At 49.3% G+C, this 19,407-nt stretch overlaps 1 protein-coding gene and 1 non-coding gene across 3 annotated transcripts in view; one reads left to right on the top strand and one right to left on the bottom strand.

The window, feature by feature from the left end:
• Positions 1 to 3,908: 3,908 nt before the first annotated feature.
• Positions 3,909 to 4,058, bottom strand: LOC138811947 (U12 minor spliceosomal RNA). The gene has a single exon (XR_011367520.1). It is a non-coding gene; the product is annotated as a U12 minor spliceosomal RNA (small nuclear RNA).
• A 284-nt stretch (positions 4,059 to 4,342) lies between these two features.
• The window catches only part of Poldip3 (DNA polymerase delta interacting protein 3), a 28,488-nt gene continuing 13,423 nt past the window's right edge, over positions 4,343 to 19,407 (top strand). The window contains exons 1-3 of one of the 2 annotated variants that reach the window (XM_069999702.1): positions 4,343 to 4,500; positions 13,017 to 13,410; positions 14,314 to 14,400. In XM_069999702.1, the coding sequence (XP_069855803.1) occupies positions 4,442 to 4,500; positions 13,017 to 13,410; positions 14,314 to 14,400 (540 nt within the window). In that variant the 5' untranslated portion in view covers positions 4,343 to 4,441. Of the gene's footprint in view, positions 4,501 to 11,914; positions 12,086 to 13,016; positions 13,411 to 14,313; positions 14,401 to 19,407 lie in introns of those variants that run through there. The other variant, XM_069999701.1, reaches the window with a different exon arrangement.

Here is a 19,407-nt window from a genome sequence, read left to right as displayed (position 1 = left end):
ACATACATGCCTCCATTGAGCCTATGTCCCCAGAAGATGATCAGTGGGAGGAGTGGGGACATGCATTTGTCCAGATGCCCAAACACAGCCGTTCTCCTGGGCTCTGCCATCGGGTCCCATTATCTGAGACTGCCACAACTCTTGGGCAATTTTTTTTTTTTTTTTGCCAGTCCTGGGACTTGAACTCAGGGCCTGGGGACTGTCCACTGACAGGCTGCTTTTGCTCAAGGCTAATACTTATCACTAGAGCCACAGGGCCACTTCCTGCTTTCTTTGTGTGATACTAATAAATTAAACCCAGGGGTAGGAGCACTCTACCGCTAAGCCACTTCCCAGCCTTTGGGCAATGTCAAATCGGGACAGTTTCTTAGATTTCCACAGCCAGAGGCATTGCTGGAAAAGTCTCCTAGGAGGGAGGCAGGCTGGGGCAGAATGTTCCACCCAGCCCCCACCCTACAGCCAAATGCCCCAATGAGTTCACAAAGGTCGTTCCAGGCATTCTAGACAGATACACCTCCTTCCAAGTTCCTCCCAACTATACACAACAGCAGCTTTCAGACTAGGCCTCCCCACCTCAGGTCCCTAGCCACTCCCGCTACATTTCTGGGGTGGCTTGTAGTCCCCAACCCACACTGACCTGAGCTCCTGCCAGGATAGCTGGCCACTACCGCTCTCCGCCCAGACCTGCCTGTGCGTGGAGTAGCTCCCCCCTCTAGCCCCAGAGTTACCAGCTGCCATCTGGATAGGGGCGGACGCCATGTTGCCCTCTCTCCCTGGGGAGATGCAGCCCCACTAATAAACATTCTTATAAATCTTCTGTGCTATCTCCACTGGGACGGATTCTCTCACAAAGCACCTTAAACAAGGCCATGGCCATGGCCAGGCACCGGTGGCTCACACCTGTAATCCTACTTACTCAGTGTAAGGTATATGAAATAGGTAGGTCTCATTAGGTAGCCGATGAGGAGAACACCACACGCTCTTCAGGCAGGAGAAGTTTACCGAACTGCTACTCCCACAGGGTATGGGGGAGAGGCATCCCTGGGCTAGGACTTATCTAGGCCGAGGACAGGAAGAGGTGTGGCCTGGTGGGGGAGAGGCGTGGCCACACTGGATCATGTGACCTCAGGGTCTGGGACCCTCGTGAGGTCAGATGGAAGGTGAGTGACCAGAGGTGGCCCAGGATGTGACCTAGCAGGAGGGGAAGGTGACTGCTTCCAGGTCTGCCAGTTACCTAGGTAACAGATGCTGGGTGGAAATGTAGCCTAGAGGGAGGGAGGTGTCCCTGTGCAGACCCTGCGTTCCAGCCTTTTGATAATTATGAAAAAGGGTGAAGATTCTCTCTGGCTACTTCCTGCTGGGGGGGGGGGCGACAGTACGGGGAGGGGGGGGCGGGAAGGCTGAGATGTGGTCCCCTCTGGGAGAAGGCAGCCGGCAGCAGCTGTCACTTGGTGGGCGTGAGTCCGTAGATGAAGTCTGGAGGAGGCAGGTCTCTTGGATGAAGTCTGGAGGATCACATGAGGCAGAGAAGGGCTGAGCAAAAATAAATAAATACATAAAATAGGGCCTGGGAAGGTGGCTCAGTGGTAGAGCGCTTGCCTTGCATGCATGAGGCCCTAAACAAGCCGGAAGTGGTGCTGTGGCTCAAGTGGTAGAGCGCTAGCCTTGAGCTGAAGAGCTGGGGACAGCGTCCAGGCCCAGAGTTCAGGCCCCACGACCAGACCAAAAAAAAAAAAAAAAAAAAAATACTGGAGAGCAAACAAATAGCAAGAGGAAGGGTGTGGGGCAGAAAATTATCTCCTGCATTCCATTCCAGGCTGTCCTGGAGTCGGTGGAAATGTCCCTAGCTACTTCTGACATCTGGTGACTAGGTAGAGAATGTCAGGTAACAAAGGCAAGAACGTATATTCCTGTCCTGTTAAAGGTAGACAGGTTGGACATTAGAGGGCAAGGCTTCTCACGTCTATTGACCTGGCTCTGGCTAGTTCTGAAAGTGCACAAAGTGGCCGATGTGACATCTCCTCTTACTCCTCTCCATGGTCACTTGTTCTCCAGACTGGCTGAGTCTAGGTGCTCATTGCTGGGATGGCTTGTCCCAGTTGGTATTCACAGAGGTTTGAACTCAAAGCCTAGGCACTGTCCCTGAGTACTTCTGCTCAAGGCTAGTGCTCTACCAGTTTGAGTTACAGTACCACTTCCAGCGTTTGCTGGTTAGAGATAAGAGTCTTGAGCCATGCTTCCAGCCTGGCTCTTTGCAGGTTAGTTAGGAGATGGAGTCTTAGGGATTTTTCAGCCCGGGCTGGCTTTGAACTGAAATCTTTGCCACAAAAACCCTTTGTTATTTCCAATTAAAGCAACAAGGAGATCAAATAGAATAAGTAGGGCTTACCTGGTCCTTATCAAGAATTGACCAACAAATATTCTGCAATGATAAAATTCATTAGATGCAATGAGAATTTTAGCACTAACCCTAACACTCAGGAGGCTGAGATCTGAGGATTGTGGTTGTTCAAAGCCAGCCCGGGCAGGGGCAGGAAAGTCTGAGTGAGATTCATCTCCAATAAACCACTCAGAAAACCGGAAGTCGTGCCATGGCTCAAGTAGTAGAGCACTAGCCTTGAGCTGAAGAGCTGAGGGACAGCGCCCAGGCCCAGAGTTCAAGCCCCAGGACTGACAAATAAACAAAAAGAGTCCATGTTTGCACCGTTTTCTGTGCAGATGCTAAGGCAGAATACCTACACCTTTGTGAAAATCGGCATGAGACTGGCCGATAAAAGTAATATATAAGGCAATAAAATCTTGCCACCTAAGTTCAAACTCCAGCACCACCAGAAAAACAAAGTGACAACCTCCATGCAGGTATAAAAAGTAAATCAGGAGCATAGGGCAGCCTTGTACTGCTGAAGGTGAGAAAACGGAAGCCACATTTTGTTTAGGTTGGTCGTGGGGCCTGAACTCTGGCCTGGGCGCTGTCCCTCAGCTCTTCAGCTCAAAGCTAGCACTCTACCACGTGAGCCACAGCACCACTTCCGGCTTTTTTCTTATGTGGTGCTGAGGATTCGAACCCAGGGCCTCAGGCATGCCAGGCCAGCGCCCCACCACTGAGCCACCACGCGATGGCCTCGCCTCGAAGACCAGCTGCAGCAAACACACTATTAGGAAACAGCCATGAAGGCCGGAGGAAAGCACAAAACCAAGACCAACAAACCAGTTCAGCCCCAGTGGAGAGCGGATCCGGGACGCCACTGCGATGGAAGAGCCGGGGACGGGACCCGAACACGGAGACACGTGGCGCCGGGAGTACCGCGCCAGGGCTGGTCAGGGCCTGGCCAGGGCCACCGGAAGCGCCCGGACTGACAGGTCCAGTAGCCTATCAGCTGTGAGGACGGATGGCGCTGGCCAGAGGCGATCGCCCTGTTGGAGAACCCCCCTCTTACCCGGGGAGCCAGGCCCGCACACCGCGGGACGGCGCAGCTGGAGGAAGTCATGCACTCCCCCCCATCGTATTAAGGGAGGGACCCTCACACGGGTCCTCCCTGACGCCATCCCGCACCTGCGTCGGGGATGGGGACACACGGCCAGTACCCTTAGAGCCAAGCTCCACAAGCTTTGACTCCAGCAGGGCTCCCGGGTTTCCTAGGTGAAGATGCTCATGTCCTCTCCATCCTCTGCCTTTGCCTCCGTGGGTCCTACGGGAATTGTAGCACACAGATACGCCGAGAGCCCCGCGCACTTGCCCCAGGGCCTCAGCCACAGTCGTGACCCCAGCTTTCTCCAGATTTCCCTACAAACCCTTAACTTGTCGTACAGGACACTAGCGAGCCCCGCTAGCCGGAAGGGAAACCCACACAGTCACCCCTCGGGCACCCACCAAGCCAGCTTTTCTTGTCTTTAGGAATAAGGGGGTACGGGCAGATCGCAGCACCCAGGCATCCCGCAAAGTAGGCGGGTCACCTTAGGGGCAACCTTTACCCGCTCAAAAATTCGTCTCACATTAGCAGTGAGGATCCGGGCGTCACCCCGAATCGTTATTTTCCTTACTCATAAGTTTAAGGCATAAAGCATTGCGGGGCTTTCCTTGCGGGTGATGAGTGTCATTTTCATTTTAGTTATGGTGAGTGTCACGTTGCTCACGGAACAAACACGCTCATCCTGTTTCGTTTGTTTCATTGGCTGTTAACTTTTTCGTTTGCTTTTCATTTTATTTGTTCGGGAACAAGAGGCTCTGTAGTACCTCCGACCCTCCCTGTATGCAAATAAGCTGGCATCGCGAAGGCTCATGGGGAGTGCCCCACCCTTTCCGGTTCTTGTCGTTTTATAAACTATCGCGAGAGTCGGTTGGCCGGACGCCGGAAGCTGCTCTTCGCTGGGTAGCGGCCGAAGGGGCGGGCTGGAGGGCTGAGGGCGTCGGAGCTGCTCTCGACTCGTTCGGCGGCGCAAGATGGCGGACATCTCCCTGGACGAGCTCATCCGGAAGCGCGGAGCGGCGACGAAGGGCCGGTGAGGGACCTTTTCAACCCCCAGGACGCGGGGTCCGGGACCCATTAGGGCTCGGGGAGGAGGAGGGCGCCCCGCCGCGGCGCCGCGCGCGGGCCGTTTGCGCCGCCCCCCTGCCCAGCCTCGTTGCTCATTGGCCGCCGCGGCGGGGCCCGCCGTCCGTCCGTCCGTCCGTTCCTCCGCCAGCGTCTGCGGGCGCAGCGGCTCGGGCGGAGCGGGGGAAGCGGCGGGACCGCGTCGGAGTTCGGGCCGCTGACCAACTCCTACCTCAGCCCCCAAACCCCGGTGCCCGCGGCCGCGCCTCGCTGAGGCCCCCCGCGGTCCTGACGGCCCCGGGGCTTGAACTCGGGGCCTGGGAGCCGCCCCCGAGCGTCCGTGCTCACGGCTGGCGCTCCACCGCTTGAGCCACAGCGCCGCTCCTGGTTTTCTGGTGGTTCCTCGGAGATGAGAGTCTCACGGACTTTCCTGCCCGGGCTGGCGTTGAACCGCGAGCCTCGGATCTCGGCCCCCGCAGTAACTAGGATGGCAGGCGTGAGCCGCCGGCGCCCGGCCGCGGTCTCCGGTTCTGGTGTCTGGGCCCTGGGCCGCCGCCGCGAGCCTCGCAGCTCCCCGCGTGCCGAGGTGCAGCCTGAGCCCCTGGCCGAGGCCAGGCAGGCCGCACAGCCCCTGCCAGCTGAGCCCTTCCGGTCCTGGGCTGGGCAGTGGGCGGGGCTGCAGGGAGTCGGGGTGTCCGGGACCCTCAGGAGGAGCAGGGCCGAGGGGCAGCTCCTCAAGAGGCTTGGCCAGTTTTCAGCCGGGCAGGGCTGCTCCGACAGGTCATGGAGGGCTGCCGCTCGCCTTCCCATGGCTGTGACAAGTTACCCGAGAAAAGCAAACAGAGAGGGCACCTTTTGCCTCCGCTTTCAGTCCGTGGTTGGCTGGCTCTGTTGGGCCGAGGGCAGAATGTCATGGCAGTAGGAAGGGCCAGTGGTCAGGGATGCCCCAGTGACCTGCTTCCTCCAGCCTCGTCTCCTAAGTGAGCCCTGAGGATCCTGCCGAGTGGGGCTCTCTGGACACCACACAGCCACACCATAACATGTTTTAAAGATTGTGCCATGTTTGAGCCTGTAATCCCAACATCTGGCAGGAGAATGACAAGATCAAGACTGCATGGCTAGACCCTGCCCCCCCAAAAGACAAAGTTTATTTGTGCCAAATGGTGGGGGTTATGGGACCTTTTCCTAAAGGAGTAGAAGCAGGAACCCCTTGGGGACTGGCTAGGTGAGACCGTGGGTTCTGCAGCACTTGGCCAAGGTAGGGTTCCACACTGCATTTCCAGATCGTCCTGTGTGGGTTACCAGACTGCCCCCTTGCCTTCCTTATGTGTAAGGTGATATCTGATGAGTATTGTTAGTTAAAGGTCTTTCTACCCCCCCCCCCTTTTCCTCTCTCCTCCCGCTTCCCTCCCTCCTCCCGTTTTTCTTTTTGCCAGTCCTGGGGCTTAGAACTTAGGGCCTGGGCACTGTCTCTGAGCTTTTGCTCAAATCTAGCACTCTACAACTTAAGCCACAGCACCACTTCTGGCTTTTGTTTCTGTGGTATTGAGGAATTGAATTCAGGGCTTCATACATACTAGGCAAGCACTCTACTGCTAAGTCACATTCCCAGGCGCCTCCCCCCCCCCTTTTCTTTTTTATGCCAATCCTAGAACTTGACCTCAGTGCCTAGGCACTGTCCGTGAGCTTTCGTTTTTGTTCAAGGCTAGAGTTCTACCACTTGATCCACAACTCCATTTCCAGCTTTTTGGTAGTGTATTCAAGATAAAAGTCTTAAGGAGTTTCCCAAGTTAGCTTCAAGGCATGATCCTCAGATCTCAGCCTCCTGAGTTGCTAGGGTTATAGGCAGGAGCCCACTGGTGCCCAGCCTTTTATCTTTTTATTATCAGTTGTACAGAGGGTTCATGTTAACATGCACTTATATATACACCTTGATTATAATCAACTGCCCCTCCTCTGTGACTTTTAAGTAGAGAAGTATCATGATCTCCAGTTTTTAGTGTGAGAATTTGCTGTGATGTGATTATTGGATTGGAACTAAAGTACAGGCTGGAAGAAACTGTAGAACATCCTGTGTTTGAGTTAAATTCTCTGGAAACTCAGGCTGGGGCATGGTAGCTCATGCCTGTAATCCCAGCTGCTCAAGAGCAGATACGTTGAGTGTCAAAGTTTTTTCTTGTTGTTTTTGTTTTTGCCAGTCCTGGGGCTTGAACTTGGCCTGGGCACTGCCCCTGAGCTGCTTTTGCTCAAGGCACTGTACAACTTGAGCCACAGTGCTGGCTTTTTTGTATGTGGGACTGAGGAATCAAACCCAGGGCTTCAGGCATGCTAGGCAAGCACTCTCCCACTAAGCCACATTCCCAGCCCCAGTGTCAAAGTTTTAAGGCCAGACTGACGAAAAGTTAGACCACCTCTGCCAATAAGCCTGTTATGGTGGTTCATACCTATAATCCTGTTATGCAGGAGGTGTAGGCAGGAGATTCTATCCAAAAATAACTAGAGCAGAATGCTTTGAGGGCTTGGCTTCAAATGTAGAGTACCTGCCTACCAAGCATGAGGCCCTGAGTTCAAACCGCAGTACACAAATGAGCCTGTCTTCTGGAAATTCTTTTTCACTTGCACAGCTGTAAAAGAAAGATTAGATCTGGGGCTCCTTGACAAATTTTCATGAACAAATGTCACTTTCCTATTTTACATGCTTTCTAGAAGAAATCACCATTCTGGGAAGTTTGGTTTTAATGTTGCATGGATATCCCAGGAAGAACTTGGTGCTCAGTAATTTAGGACTGTTGCTTTGCCTCTTCCTGAGCAGATAGCAAAAAGAGGGAGCCTGTGACGCTGTGAAGCCCCTTTGCTATCCAGCTGGTCCCTTGTTCCACCCTCCTAGGGATCAGCATTTGTGGGATGCTGCTGCTTCAGAGCAGCTCTTCTTTGTGTTCCTTATGTCTGGGCCTCCAAGTAATCATCAAGGGTCCTTGACCAATTCCAGAGCCGGTTGCAGGTGGTTTGAGGGACCGTTGTCTGGCCTTGGGGAGAAATAGCCTCCGGCACTTCTCTAGTGACTCCATCTCCACAAAGGGAAGCTGAGCATGCTTGTGCACGCCTGTCATCCCAGCAACTGTAAGAAACCTAAAATAAGCATATTATAGTCCAGGTGCGCCCAACCTGCACAGGCCCTTGAGTTCCAAACCCAAGTACTGTTTAGGGCTGGTGACTCTCACCTCTAGTCCTAGCTAGCTACTCCTGAGCCTGAGATCTAAGAATCGTGGTTTGGAGCTAGCCCAGGCAGACAAATCCTCCTTGAAACTGTTTTATCTCCAGTTAGTCAGCACAAAGCCGTAGTGGAGAGGTGTGATTCAGGCAGTAGAGCACTAGCAGTGAGCTGAGCAAGAAAGGGAGAGCCTGAGTTCAGGCTCTAGTACTGGCATGGAAAAACAAAAAGGGATAGGGCCTTGGCTTAAGTGGTAGAGTGCCTCCCTAGAAACTAGTAAATACGGGAACACAGTTCAGTCCCTAGCACTATACAAAATGAAGGGTATTGGTGGGTGTCTTCAGCAAAGGGACAGTGTCTTTAGTGTCTTTTTAATGTCTTGTTTTGTTGGTGTCTCTAAAGCAGTGGTTTATAATTGACTCTTAGAAATAGTTTGAACTAAACTGTTTTTTTTTTTTTTGTCTTTTTCCCTCGTGGATGAAAATCCACTTTGTGTATTCCTGAGCACCCCCCCCCCCACTCCCCCAGACATGAATCTTTGACGAGGCACCTGTCGGGAGGGGGAGGCAGCTGTGGAAGCTGCCGGAGTCCGCACGGAACTGGAGGCGGCATTCTCATAGGTGCATCAGCTTCTGTCTGGAATGAGGGGGTGCGCTCCTCCCGTCCGGTGGAGGGGGGGATGTCCTCTCCCTGGCCGGCAGCACTTTTCCGTGGGCAGCTGCTGGGGAGGACACGGGAGCCATTGACCTTGTTGGCTGAGGTGGTGCAGGAAGGGACTCGCTGAAAACCTCCCTCCCCCTTCCTAAACATTGGCTGGGGACAAGAGTGCAGAAATGTGCTTGGGAACATCAGTAGTCCCCACTGTGGGAGGTGAGGCTGCAGGCAGAAGTTGGGGCAGGACTGGAGGCTCCCCAGAGGGGCCGGGCTTTGTGAGGGAGCCGCCGCAGTTCTGCAGGAGGCTCACATAATTGACTCTGTTTTAGAGACCTACCCCTAGTAGGAGTGTTTATTTGAAAAATTCCTGATGACTAATGCCTGCCTTCCAACCAGTACCGCTGCCTGCTGGGATGAATAGCTGTCTTTTCATGCAGGAAAAAGGAGCTATGGTTATAAAAAGCCCCAATACTAAAGCCCCTAAAGCTGATCATGAAAGGAATGGAAAGAACTGGTGTCACCTGGAGTGAATGCATCAAATTGAGAAGTAGCTCCTCACTCTCCCCAGGAGCAGCTCCGCCATGGAGAACTGCCTACAGCCCCCTCCTGCAGTTGCCCCTCTGGTTGTGCTGGGAAAGGACTGACAGGTGGTGTACAGGAATTCAATCACGGAGGTTAATCTCACTTCTGATGCTGAGCTGACTTCCACCTATTTCCCCGAATATACCTCTGTTGCTAAGCAGGCATGACTATAGATGAAAATGCCAGCCTCCATCTTGGTGGTCCTTCCTGCCAGACAGGAACGATGGCATGGCCCCAAGTGAGCACACTGCATCCGTGCTTGTCACTAGAGGACGTGCTCTTCCTAGGCATGGCTGTTGTCCCAAGATCCCTCCACTGAGGGACAGTACCCCTCTTCCTTAGCCTTTTTGGGGGAAGGGATGACATCACAGTATATCAAAACTAAACTAGACATAATAGGATACTTTTGATTCTTCAAATTCTAATTTTTAGTTTTTGTGTGTGCCTATGTACCTGTTTGTACCACGGCTTAAAACTCAGGGCCTTCCACTCACTTGGCTTCTTTACACCGTCCAGTCCTGTGTTTTGGTAGTTACTTGGAGATGAGGTGTCAAGAACTTTTCTGCCCTGGATCTGGCTTTGAACTTCTATCCTCAAATTCAGCTTCCTGAGTAGCTAGAATTACAGAAGCAAGCTACCTGTCCTCTATCATCTCCTCCCCCTCCTCCTCCCCCTCCTCCTCCTCCTCCTCCTCCTCCTCCCCCTCCCCCTCCTCCTCCTCCTCCTCCCCCCCCCCCCCCATCCTGGGGCTTGAACTCAAGGCTGGCAGACTACCACTTGAACCACACCTCTACTTCCGACTTTTTTGCTAGTTAATTGGAGATAAGAGTCACACAGACTTCCTGCCTCGGCAGGCTTTGAACTTCGATCCTCAGATCTCAGCCTCCTGAGTAGCTGGGATTACAGGCATGAGCCACTGACACCCGGCTTTACCTTTTTATTTATTTAAATAAATGCTGAGGGGCTGGGAAGGTGGCTCAGTGGCAGAGTGCTTGCCTTGCATGCATGAGGCCCTGGGTTCGATTCCTCAGCACCACATAAGCAGAAAAAGCCAGAAGTGGCGCTGTGGCTCAAGTGGTAGAGTGCTAGTGTGCTAGTCTTGAGCTGAAGAGCTGAGGAACAGCACCCAGACCCAGAGTTCAGGCCCCATGACTGGCAAAAAAAAAAAAAAAAAAAAAAAAATCCTGAGTAGCAAAGATTACAGGGGCTTTACCTTCTTTGTAAAGCTTTCCATAGCTCTACTTGCCTCTTACATAGCTGTAGCAGGCATTGTCTATCAACCATAGATAGACTCCAACAGAGTCTGAAAGTAACAGAATCCTCACACTTTGAACAGCCATTGCTAATGATCAGAGAAGAGAACTGTGTTTATATATATATATAAATACATAAACCCTATATAATATACTATATATAATAAACTACATAAATACTATTGTTAGATTATTTGGACTTTGTCAGAAAACCACGCAGACATCCGGGTACAGAGAACAAAGGAAGGTTTATTGCCGAGAAAGGGACTGGCAAGACCCCTTCTCACAAGGGAAAACTGAGAAGCAGCACCAGCTATTTTCTGAGGTCACCTATATAACCTAGGAAGTTGAGGAGGGGCTAGGTGGGGCTAGGAGGTGGGGACCCTGGTGTGGACGTGAGGGCTTCATGATGGCGGACTAGGATTGATGGCTGCTGCCCAAGTAGTAGATAAGGAGCCCTGCAGCTGCCCAGACCTGAAGGTCACTTTAAGGGGCTCTTGCTGCCTTATATGGTGGTAGCTGCCCCAGAGAAGTGCCATCCCAAGGTAAAGGGTGTGGAGGCTGATTATTTACTGTCTTTACTAAATGGGCCTAGTGTTGCCTAGGAAGGGAGCATGCCAAGCTGTGGAGAGGGGAAGGAGGGTGCTAAGCTATGGGAAGGGAGCTCATTTCGCTAACAACTATAAAGGTGTAGAAGTCGTAACCAGCACCTCCACCCTCCTTCTAAAGGGTTTCTTCATACAAAGTTGAAGTGAGCCAGAAATTTTGAATCTGCCCCTTTCTCCATTCTCTGTTCATGAATGTGAACTTTGTTTTAAGAAGTTCATTATTGCATTTAGGTGGTTAACTTCTTTTTCTTTTGCTGTGTTCGGGTTTGAGCCAGGGGCTACACTTGCTGAGCCGATGTTCTGCCTTGCCCCAGGACTTCTCTCTTTTTTCTGCTTGAATGGTTGATGAAATTGGAAAACTAAACTTTTAAAAGCAAAATTGAGCCAGGCACCGGTGGCTCATGCCTATAATCCTAGCTACTCAGGAGGCTGAGAACTGAGGATCACAGTTCAAAACCAACCCAGGCAGGAAAGTCCATGAGACTCTTATCTCCAATTATCCACCTGGAAACTGGAAATGGCAACTGTGGCTCAAGTGGTAGAAAGCTGGCCTTGAGCTGAAGAGCTGAGAGACAGCGCCCAGACCCAGATCTACTCAAGCTCCACCACCTACCAAAAACAACAAAGCAAAGTCAATGGGCTGGGAATGTGTCTTAATGGTAGAATGCTTGCCTAGCATGCATGAAGCCTGAGTTTGATTCCTCCATACCAAGTGGTAGTGTGGCTCAAGTGGTAGAGTGCTAGCCTTGAGCAAAAGAAGCTCAGAGACAGTGCCCAGGCCCTGAGTTCAAGCCCCAGGACTGGCCAAAAAAAAAGGAAATGGTGGCAACTAACTTCAGAGTGTGACCCTAAAAGGAAAGTCTATGCTAGAGCCTTACAAGGTCCCTGACACTCAGCAAGCATTTAAGTCCAAATAGCACTTTGAGCCCTGACTCCTTGATGCAGGGTTGAAATAGTTGAGGAGGTGCAGGGTAGGCCAGGGTAGCTCAAGGTTCTGTGAGAGCTACAGGCTGATAAACAGATCATTGTGATGCAGCATGACAGGTACCTTAGTGGAGGCTTTGTGTGGTGAGCTTTGAATCTCCCAGGAGAGAGCCAGTGTCTGGGGATCAGGGTAGCAGAGAGGTTTTGCTGGTGTGAGAGGGGAGGAATGAGTGCTTTTGATTTTGGGAAGTGGAGAAGACTGGACACCTCAGCTCCCTACTTGAGTTGGACACACAAAGAAGTCACAAGGAATGGGCTAAGGTGGGCATTTCGACATTCTACCTTTCTCCAATGCCCTTGGATAAGCTGTTCCTTCCAGACACTGCAGGCCCTGGTAGCTTGTTCTATGCTCACAGATTGTGTACTTTCCTCTTCAGTTTGAGTGTGGTAATTGCTTGGGAATCTATATGCAGCTCCTCAATTTGGAGCATCCAGAGGCCCATACCTCACCATGTTCCTTTTGGCAATTTGATTGCCTGGCCCCAAGCCAGTGGCTTTGGAGGGAACTCATTAGTGAGCATTTCTGTCTAGAGGATAGTTGTTAACAAAAATGCTTTTTCTCATTTTTGTGACCAAGACTTGAGTGACAGCCCTGTTCTGAACCTATAACCTGGTTGTCCTAGAGTTGGAACAGAGGGCCGTGCACTAGCTAGGCAGGCACCTCCAGTCCTTTTGCTCTTTTTTGTTTGTTTTGTCGGTCGTGGGGCTTGAACTCTGAGCCTGGGCGCTGTCCCTGAGCTCTTCAGCTCAGGACGAGCGCTCTGCCACTTGTGCCACAGGGCCACTTCCAGTTTTCAGGTGGTTCATTGAAGATAAGAGTTCCACAGACTTTCCTGCCCAGGCTGGCTTTGAACCGTGATCCTCAGATCTCAGCTTCCTCAGTAGCTAGGATTGTAGGTGTGAGCACCAGTGGCCGCAATGGGAAGCTTTTTTAAAGCCAGTAGGAAGATAATGCATGAGGCTATGGCCTTTCCTACCACAGGTCCCTTGTGGATTGATAGGTTTTGGGTAGGTCTGCTGTTGGCTATGCCTTTTTAGAGCAGCAAGCCTGGGGGGGTCCTGGTGGGTGAGTGTGAGGGAGTAGCTTTTTGGCTTCCAGAACCAGCTGTATTCCAGGTATTCCATAGTTCTCCTCCCTGGGCGGCTGTTGATATCCAGGCCCACTTACCATTGCAATGTGTGGTATTCACAGGCTCAGCACCAGACCAGGAGTTGGAGGCATCCGATCCCGCATTGGGATCCAGCAGAGTAGTCTGCTTAGCCAGTCAGCACGCACAGCCACTTTCCAGCAGAGATTTGATGCCCGGCAGAAGATTGGCCTCTCAGATGCCCGCCTCAAGCTGGGAGTCAAAGATGCTCGGGAAAAGCTTTTGCAGAAAGATGCTCGGTTTCGGATCAAAGGGAAAGTGCAGGATGCCAGAGAGATGCTTAACTCTCGCAAGCAGCAGAGTACAGTGCCACAGAAGCCCCGCCAGGTGGCAGATGCCCGGGAGACTATCAGCTTGAAGAGAAGGTCCCCTGCTGCCTTCACAAGCCCTCCCATTGGGACGGTGACCCCTGCTCTGAAGCTCACCAAAACCATCCAGGTAGGCTGTGACCTCTGTTATGGTAGAGTTAGACAGGGGATCTGAGTGGACACAGGGTGGGGTAAAACGCACTTCTCCCAGGCTCTGTTCAGCAGCTTGCTGCTGCTTCTGAAGGCTTTTCACGTACGTTATAGCTAAGTAAACCATAGGAGAAAGGAAAGATAGTACCTCTTTTATGTAAAAGGGGGATGTCCACAAAACTGAAATGACTTTCCAGAGTGAAATAGTGAGGGAAGAGAAAGAAAAGGATGCAACCTGTTCAACGTGGGCTGTCTCCACTCCAGTCTCAGGGTTATTACACCAGTTTTGTTTTTTAAAAAAAAAAGTTTCAGAGATAGATATAAAATACATAGCCATGGGGCTGGGAAGGTGGCTCAGTGGTAGAGCGTTTGCCTTGCATGCCTGAGGCCCTGGGTTCGATTCCTCAGCACCATCCACATAAACAAAAAGAAAAAAGCTGGAAGTGGCGCTGTGGCTCAAGTGGTAGAGCGCTAGCCTTGAGCTGAAGAGCTGAGGGACAGTGCCCAGGCCCAGAGTTCAGGCCCCACAACCGGACCCAAAAATAAATAAATAAAATACATGAGTATGAGGACCAGGCTAGAAGCCTAGACACACTTGATAGCCCAATGCCCCATCTGCTCTCCACAGCTGCTACCCAATGGGAAAGAAAACCATATCTCTGCAGTAGCATCGGTAGTAGGAACAGAGTAGCAGCAAACTTTAGCCAAGCTCAGGCTTTACGTGTTCATACCACATGGTCTTGGCAATGGTGTTGCTTTGGTGCTTGGAGCAAGGCACTATAGCTCCTTTTACCAAAAACTCAAACTGCATGCCCACTATATTTCAAGCACAGTGAACCCCAGCTCATAGAGTGCATGCATTGTGACCACTGAGTATTTCTAGGTTCCACAGCAGAAGCCCATGGTACCACTTCATACCCATCCTGCTGGAATGAGGATCAACGTTGTCAATAACCACCAGGCCAAACAGGTAGAATTAATGAGCACACATGTATGCATGCATGTGGGTGTTTTGTGGGTTTTGTTTTTTTGCTGAGAGGAATGTTAAGACAAGGTGTCTCACTTGCTGCTGATTTACTAGGACTTAGCCAAGCCCTCTACCATTTAGATGCACACCCCCAGCCAGCCTTCAGAGGGGTGTGTGTGTGTGTGTGTGTGTGTGTGTGTGTGTGTGTGTGTGTGTGTGTGTGTGTGTGTGTGTGTGTGTGTGTGTGTGTGTGTGTGTGTGTGTGTGTGTGTGTGTCAGGGATGTGGTGGGTGTGTGTTTTCCTGGGGCTTGAACTCTGCACTGTGTGTGTGTGTGTTTTCCTGGGGCTTGAACTCTGGGTCTGGGCACTGTCCCTCGGCTCTTCAGCTCAAGGTGAGTGCTCTACCACTTGAGCCACAGCGCCACTCCGGTTTTCTGGTGGTTGATTGGAGATAAGAGGCATGGACATTTCTGCCCAGGCTGGCTTTGAACCGTGGTCCTCAGATCTCAGCCTCCTGAGTAGCTAGGATTACAGGTGTGAGCACCAGTGCCCAGCTGTTGTTACTTTTTATTTGTGTGGAGTTGCAGTTGTGATTATAAAGTTATGTTACCTGGTTTTGTCCCATTCTTTTTTTTTTTCTTGTAAGTCAAGTATTTTTCTGATATTCCACATTTACTATAAAAAAATTTTTATTAAGCAGTTATACAAAGGGGTTAGAATTTCATAAGTCAGGTAATGAGTACAATATTTCTTGGACAATGTCATCTCTTCCTTCATTTTCCCAGTTTTCTCTCTTCAGTCCCTGCCCACAAATTGCATAGGTTATTTTTTAGATAGTGTATATTGAATACAATAACTGCATTATTAGTTCACCCTTCCTCCATTCCTGTGGTCCCTTTTTGCTCCCCCCCCAAAAAACAAAACAAAACAACTAACAACGTACCACCATTAACAAAAACATATTTCCATTTTCTGAAGCTGGTTTTGATAAGTAGTATTTTAGACGTTCAGAGTGTCCTCCCCTAAGTGTATCCTTTATAGTCAGTTTGTTTGCGTGTGCATAGAGCTTTATATAAGTAATCATGTCCAGTTGTATTCTAATTTCCACATATGAGAGAAAACATTCACTGTTTGTCTCTGAGCTTGGCTTACCTCACTTAACATGATTTGTTGTAGGTCCAATCTGTTTCCCTGCAAATGACATAATTTTTTTCCTAATGGATGAGTAAAATTGAATTGTGTATATGCCACATTTTTTAATCCACTCATCTATTGTAGGACACCTGGGCTCTTTACATAACTTAGCTGTTATTAATAGTGCAACAACGAACATGGATGGGCAAGTCTTTTTTTTTTGTTTTTTTTTGGTCAGTTGTGGGTCTTGAACTCTGGGCTTGGGTACTGTCCCTGAGCTCTTCAGCTCAAGGCTAGCACTCTACCTCTTAAGCCACAGCGCCACTTCCAGGTTTTTCTGTTTATGTGGTGCTGAAGAATTGAACCCAGGGCCTCATGATGCGAGGCAAGCACTCTACCACTGAGCCACCTTCCCAGCCTCTGAGCTCCTGGTTTTGTGGGTTGATTTTGTATTGCCAGTTATTGATCAGCTCTAGGAGCTTGAGGGTGAAGTCTCAAGAATCCTTTTAGACACAGGATCATAACATCTGCAAATAGGGATAGATTGACTTCTTTCCCTATGTAAATCCCTTTTATATCTTTCTCTTACTTTATATCTCTGGCTAGGAATTCCAGTATCATATTGAAAAGGAGTGAAGAAAGAGTGGACATCCTTTGCCTTGTTCCTGATTGTAGAGGAAATGGTTTTAGTTTTTCACCATTTAGTATGCTGTTAGCTGTTGGTTTGTCATATATAGCCTTTAATATGTTGAGGTATGTTCTTTCTATTCCTAGCTTTTTCAGAGCTTTTAACATGTACAAATGTTAGATTTTGTCAAAGGCTTTTTCTGCATCTATTGAGATAATGTGATTTTTGTCTTTGGCTCTGTTAGTGTGGTCTGTTATGTTCATTGATTTATGTTTATAAAGCCCTCTTGATTATAGCGTATAATTCTATTTTTGTTGTGATTATAAAGGTGATATACACAGGACTTACTGCTTTACAAGCCAGGTAAAGAGTCCATTTCTTTTTGGACAAAGTTATCCTTTCCCTAGCCATCTCCTAGTTTTTTCCCCTATCCCTGCCCAAAAGTTTTGTAGTTCATTTTCAGCAGTGTCTACTGAGTACCACGGCTGCATTTGTCCACCATTTGTACTTCCATTTCTGTGCCTCCACCCCCCCCCCAGACAAATAAACAGACAAGACAAAACATAGCATATAATTTTTTTTTTTTTTTTTTTGGGGTCCAGTCGTGGGGCCTGAACTCTGGGCCTGGGCGCTGTCCCTCAGCTCTTTAGCTCAAGGCTAGTGCTCTACCACTTGAGTCACAGCGCCACTTCCAGGTTTTTTCTTATTTGTTTATGTGGTGCTGAGGAATTGAACCCAGGGCCTCAGGCATGCAAGGCAAGCGCTCTACCACTGAGCCAACTTCCCAGCCCTAGCATATAATTTTTTTTATTGTTGAATTTTTTTGGCAAGTATTTTATTAAGGAGTCTTGTATCTATGTTCATCAAAGAGACTAGTCTGTAGTTCTCTTTTTTCATTGGGTCCCTATCTAGTTCGGGATGTGTATAATGCTGGATTCACAGAATTACTCGTGTTAGTTTGCCTTTAAAGGGCTTATAGAATTCACCATGAATACATTGGGACCTGGACTTTTCCTCCTTGGAAGGGAAGATCTCTCTCTCTCTCTCTCTCTCTCTCTCTCTCTCTCTCTCTCTCTCTCTCTCTCTCTCTCTCTCTCTCTCTCTCTTTGTCAGTCATGGGGCTTGAACTTTGGGCTTGAATGCTGTCCCTCAGCTCTTAAGGTCAAGGCAAGCACTCTACCACTTGAGCTACAGCGCCACTTCCAGTTTTTCTGGTGATTTTTATTGGAGATAAGAGTTTCAGGGATTTTCCTGCCCAGGCTGGCTTTGAACCATGATCCTCAGATCTCAGCCTCCTGAGTAGCTAGGATTACAGGCATGAGCCACTGGTGCCCCGCTAGATCTTTATGATACTTTTTTTGGGGGGAAGGTGTCAGTTGAGGGGCTTGATTTCAGGGCTTGCGTGCTATCCCTGATGTGTTTTTTTTTTTTTTTTTTGCTCAAGGCTAGCACTCTACCACTTAGGGCCACAGCTTCATTTCTGGCTTTTCGTCTCATCAACTTTCCTGCTTGGGTTGGTTTGGAACCACAGTTCTCAGATCGCAGCCTCCTGAGTAGCTAGGATTACAGGTGTGAGTCACCAGTGCCCAATTTTTCCTTTATTTCTAATTTTTTTGATTTGAGCTCCCCCTTTCTGCCCCCCTTGCCAGTCCTGAGGCTTGAACTCAGGGCCTGGGCACTAGCTCAAGGCTAGCACTCTACCACTTGAGCCACAGTGCCATTTCTGGCTTTTTCTGTTTATTGTGTGGCACTTGAACTCAGGGCTTCATGCATGTTAGACAAGCGCTCTACCACTAAGCCACATTCCCAGCCTAGTTGCATTATTTACTTGAGCAATTTTTTTTAAATCTAGAGCTATGAACTTCCCTGAACTTTCCTCTCGGCACTGCTTTTGCTGTATCCTAGAGGTTCTGATATGACTTGTTTTCATTTTCATTTGATTATAGAAATTTTCTGGTTTCTTCCTTTATTTCTTCAGTGACCCACCTATTATTCAGTCTCCATGTGTTTTGAGTGTTTTCTTTGCCATTGAGTTCTAGTTTAATTCCATTGTGATCAGATAAGATACAAGGTTATCTCAGTTCTTTTGTATTTGCTCTGTTGTGTATCCTAGTATATGATCCGTTCTGCAGAATGTTCCTCGGCCTGCTGAGAAGAATATGTATTGCGTGGTGTTGGGTGAAATACTCTGTAGATGTCTATTAAGTCCATTTGGGTTATCATGGCATTTAATTCAGAGGCTTGTGTGCTGACCTTTTGTTTGGGTGACCTGTCCTTTTGTGGGAGTGGGTGTTAAAGTTTCCCACTATTGGGGAGTCTATCAGTTTTTGTTGTAAGTATAAGAGAATTTACTTAATATATTTAGCGCTTCATTATTTGGTGCTATTTGACCACTGTAATTTCTTTGACCATTGTAATCTCTTCTTTGTGGATCATTCCCATTATTAATATGTAGTGATCTTCTTTGTCTTTTCTTACTGATTTTAATGTGAAGTCTATTTTATAAAAATATGGAATGCTGGCTAGGAAGGTGGCTGAGTGGTAGAGTGCTTGCCTTGCACGCATGAGGCCCTGGATTCAATTCTTCAGCACCACATAAGCAGAAAAAGCCAGAAGTGGCCCTGTGGCTCAAGTGGTAGAGCGCTAGCCTTGAGCTGAAGAGCTGAGGGACAGTACCCAGGCCCAGAGTTCGGGCCCCTCGACTGGCCAAAACAACAACAACAACAAAATATGTATACATACATATATATATACACACACACACACACGCACATATATATATACACACATATACACACACACACATATATATGTACACATACACAAATTTGTAGGTCATCCTTGTACTAATTCTTTTCCATATCATTCCAATTTTAGTGTATGTGCTGCTGAAGCAAAGCACTGTTGTAAACATTGTTGACAAGTAGATAAGTTGCTGCCTTTATAATCTATTAAACCTCTTGTCTATCATTTTTACTGTTAGAAATCCTCCTGCTGCTAGGCACCGTGGCCCACGCCTGTAATCCTAGCTACTCAGGAGGCTGAGATCAGAGGATCACGGTTCAAAGCCAGCCCAGGCAGGAAAAGTTTGTGAGACTCTTTATCTCCAACAAACCACTCAGAAAACTAGAAGTGGCACTGTGGCTCAAGTGGTAGAGTACTAGCCTTGAGCTGAAGAACTTAGGGACAGCACCCAGGCCCAGAGTTCAAGCTCTGGGACTGACAAAAAAGAAAGAAAAAGAAATCC

The sequence above is a fragment of the Dipodomys merriami genome, unplaced genomic scaffold (genome assembly GCF_024711535.1).
Source record: "Dipodomys merriami isolate MVZ:Mamm:240054 unplaced genomic scaffold, mDipMer1.0.p SCAF_55, whole genome shotgun sequence".
In the NCBI taxonomy this organism is placed as follows: Eukaryota; Metazoa; Chordata; class Mammalia; order Rodentia; family Heteromyidae; genus Dipodomys; species Dipodomys merriami.
This window is presented reverse-complemented; position numbering and strand designations above follow the sequence as displayed.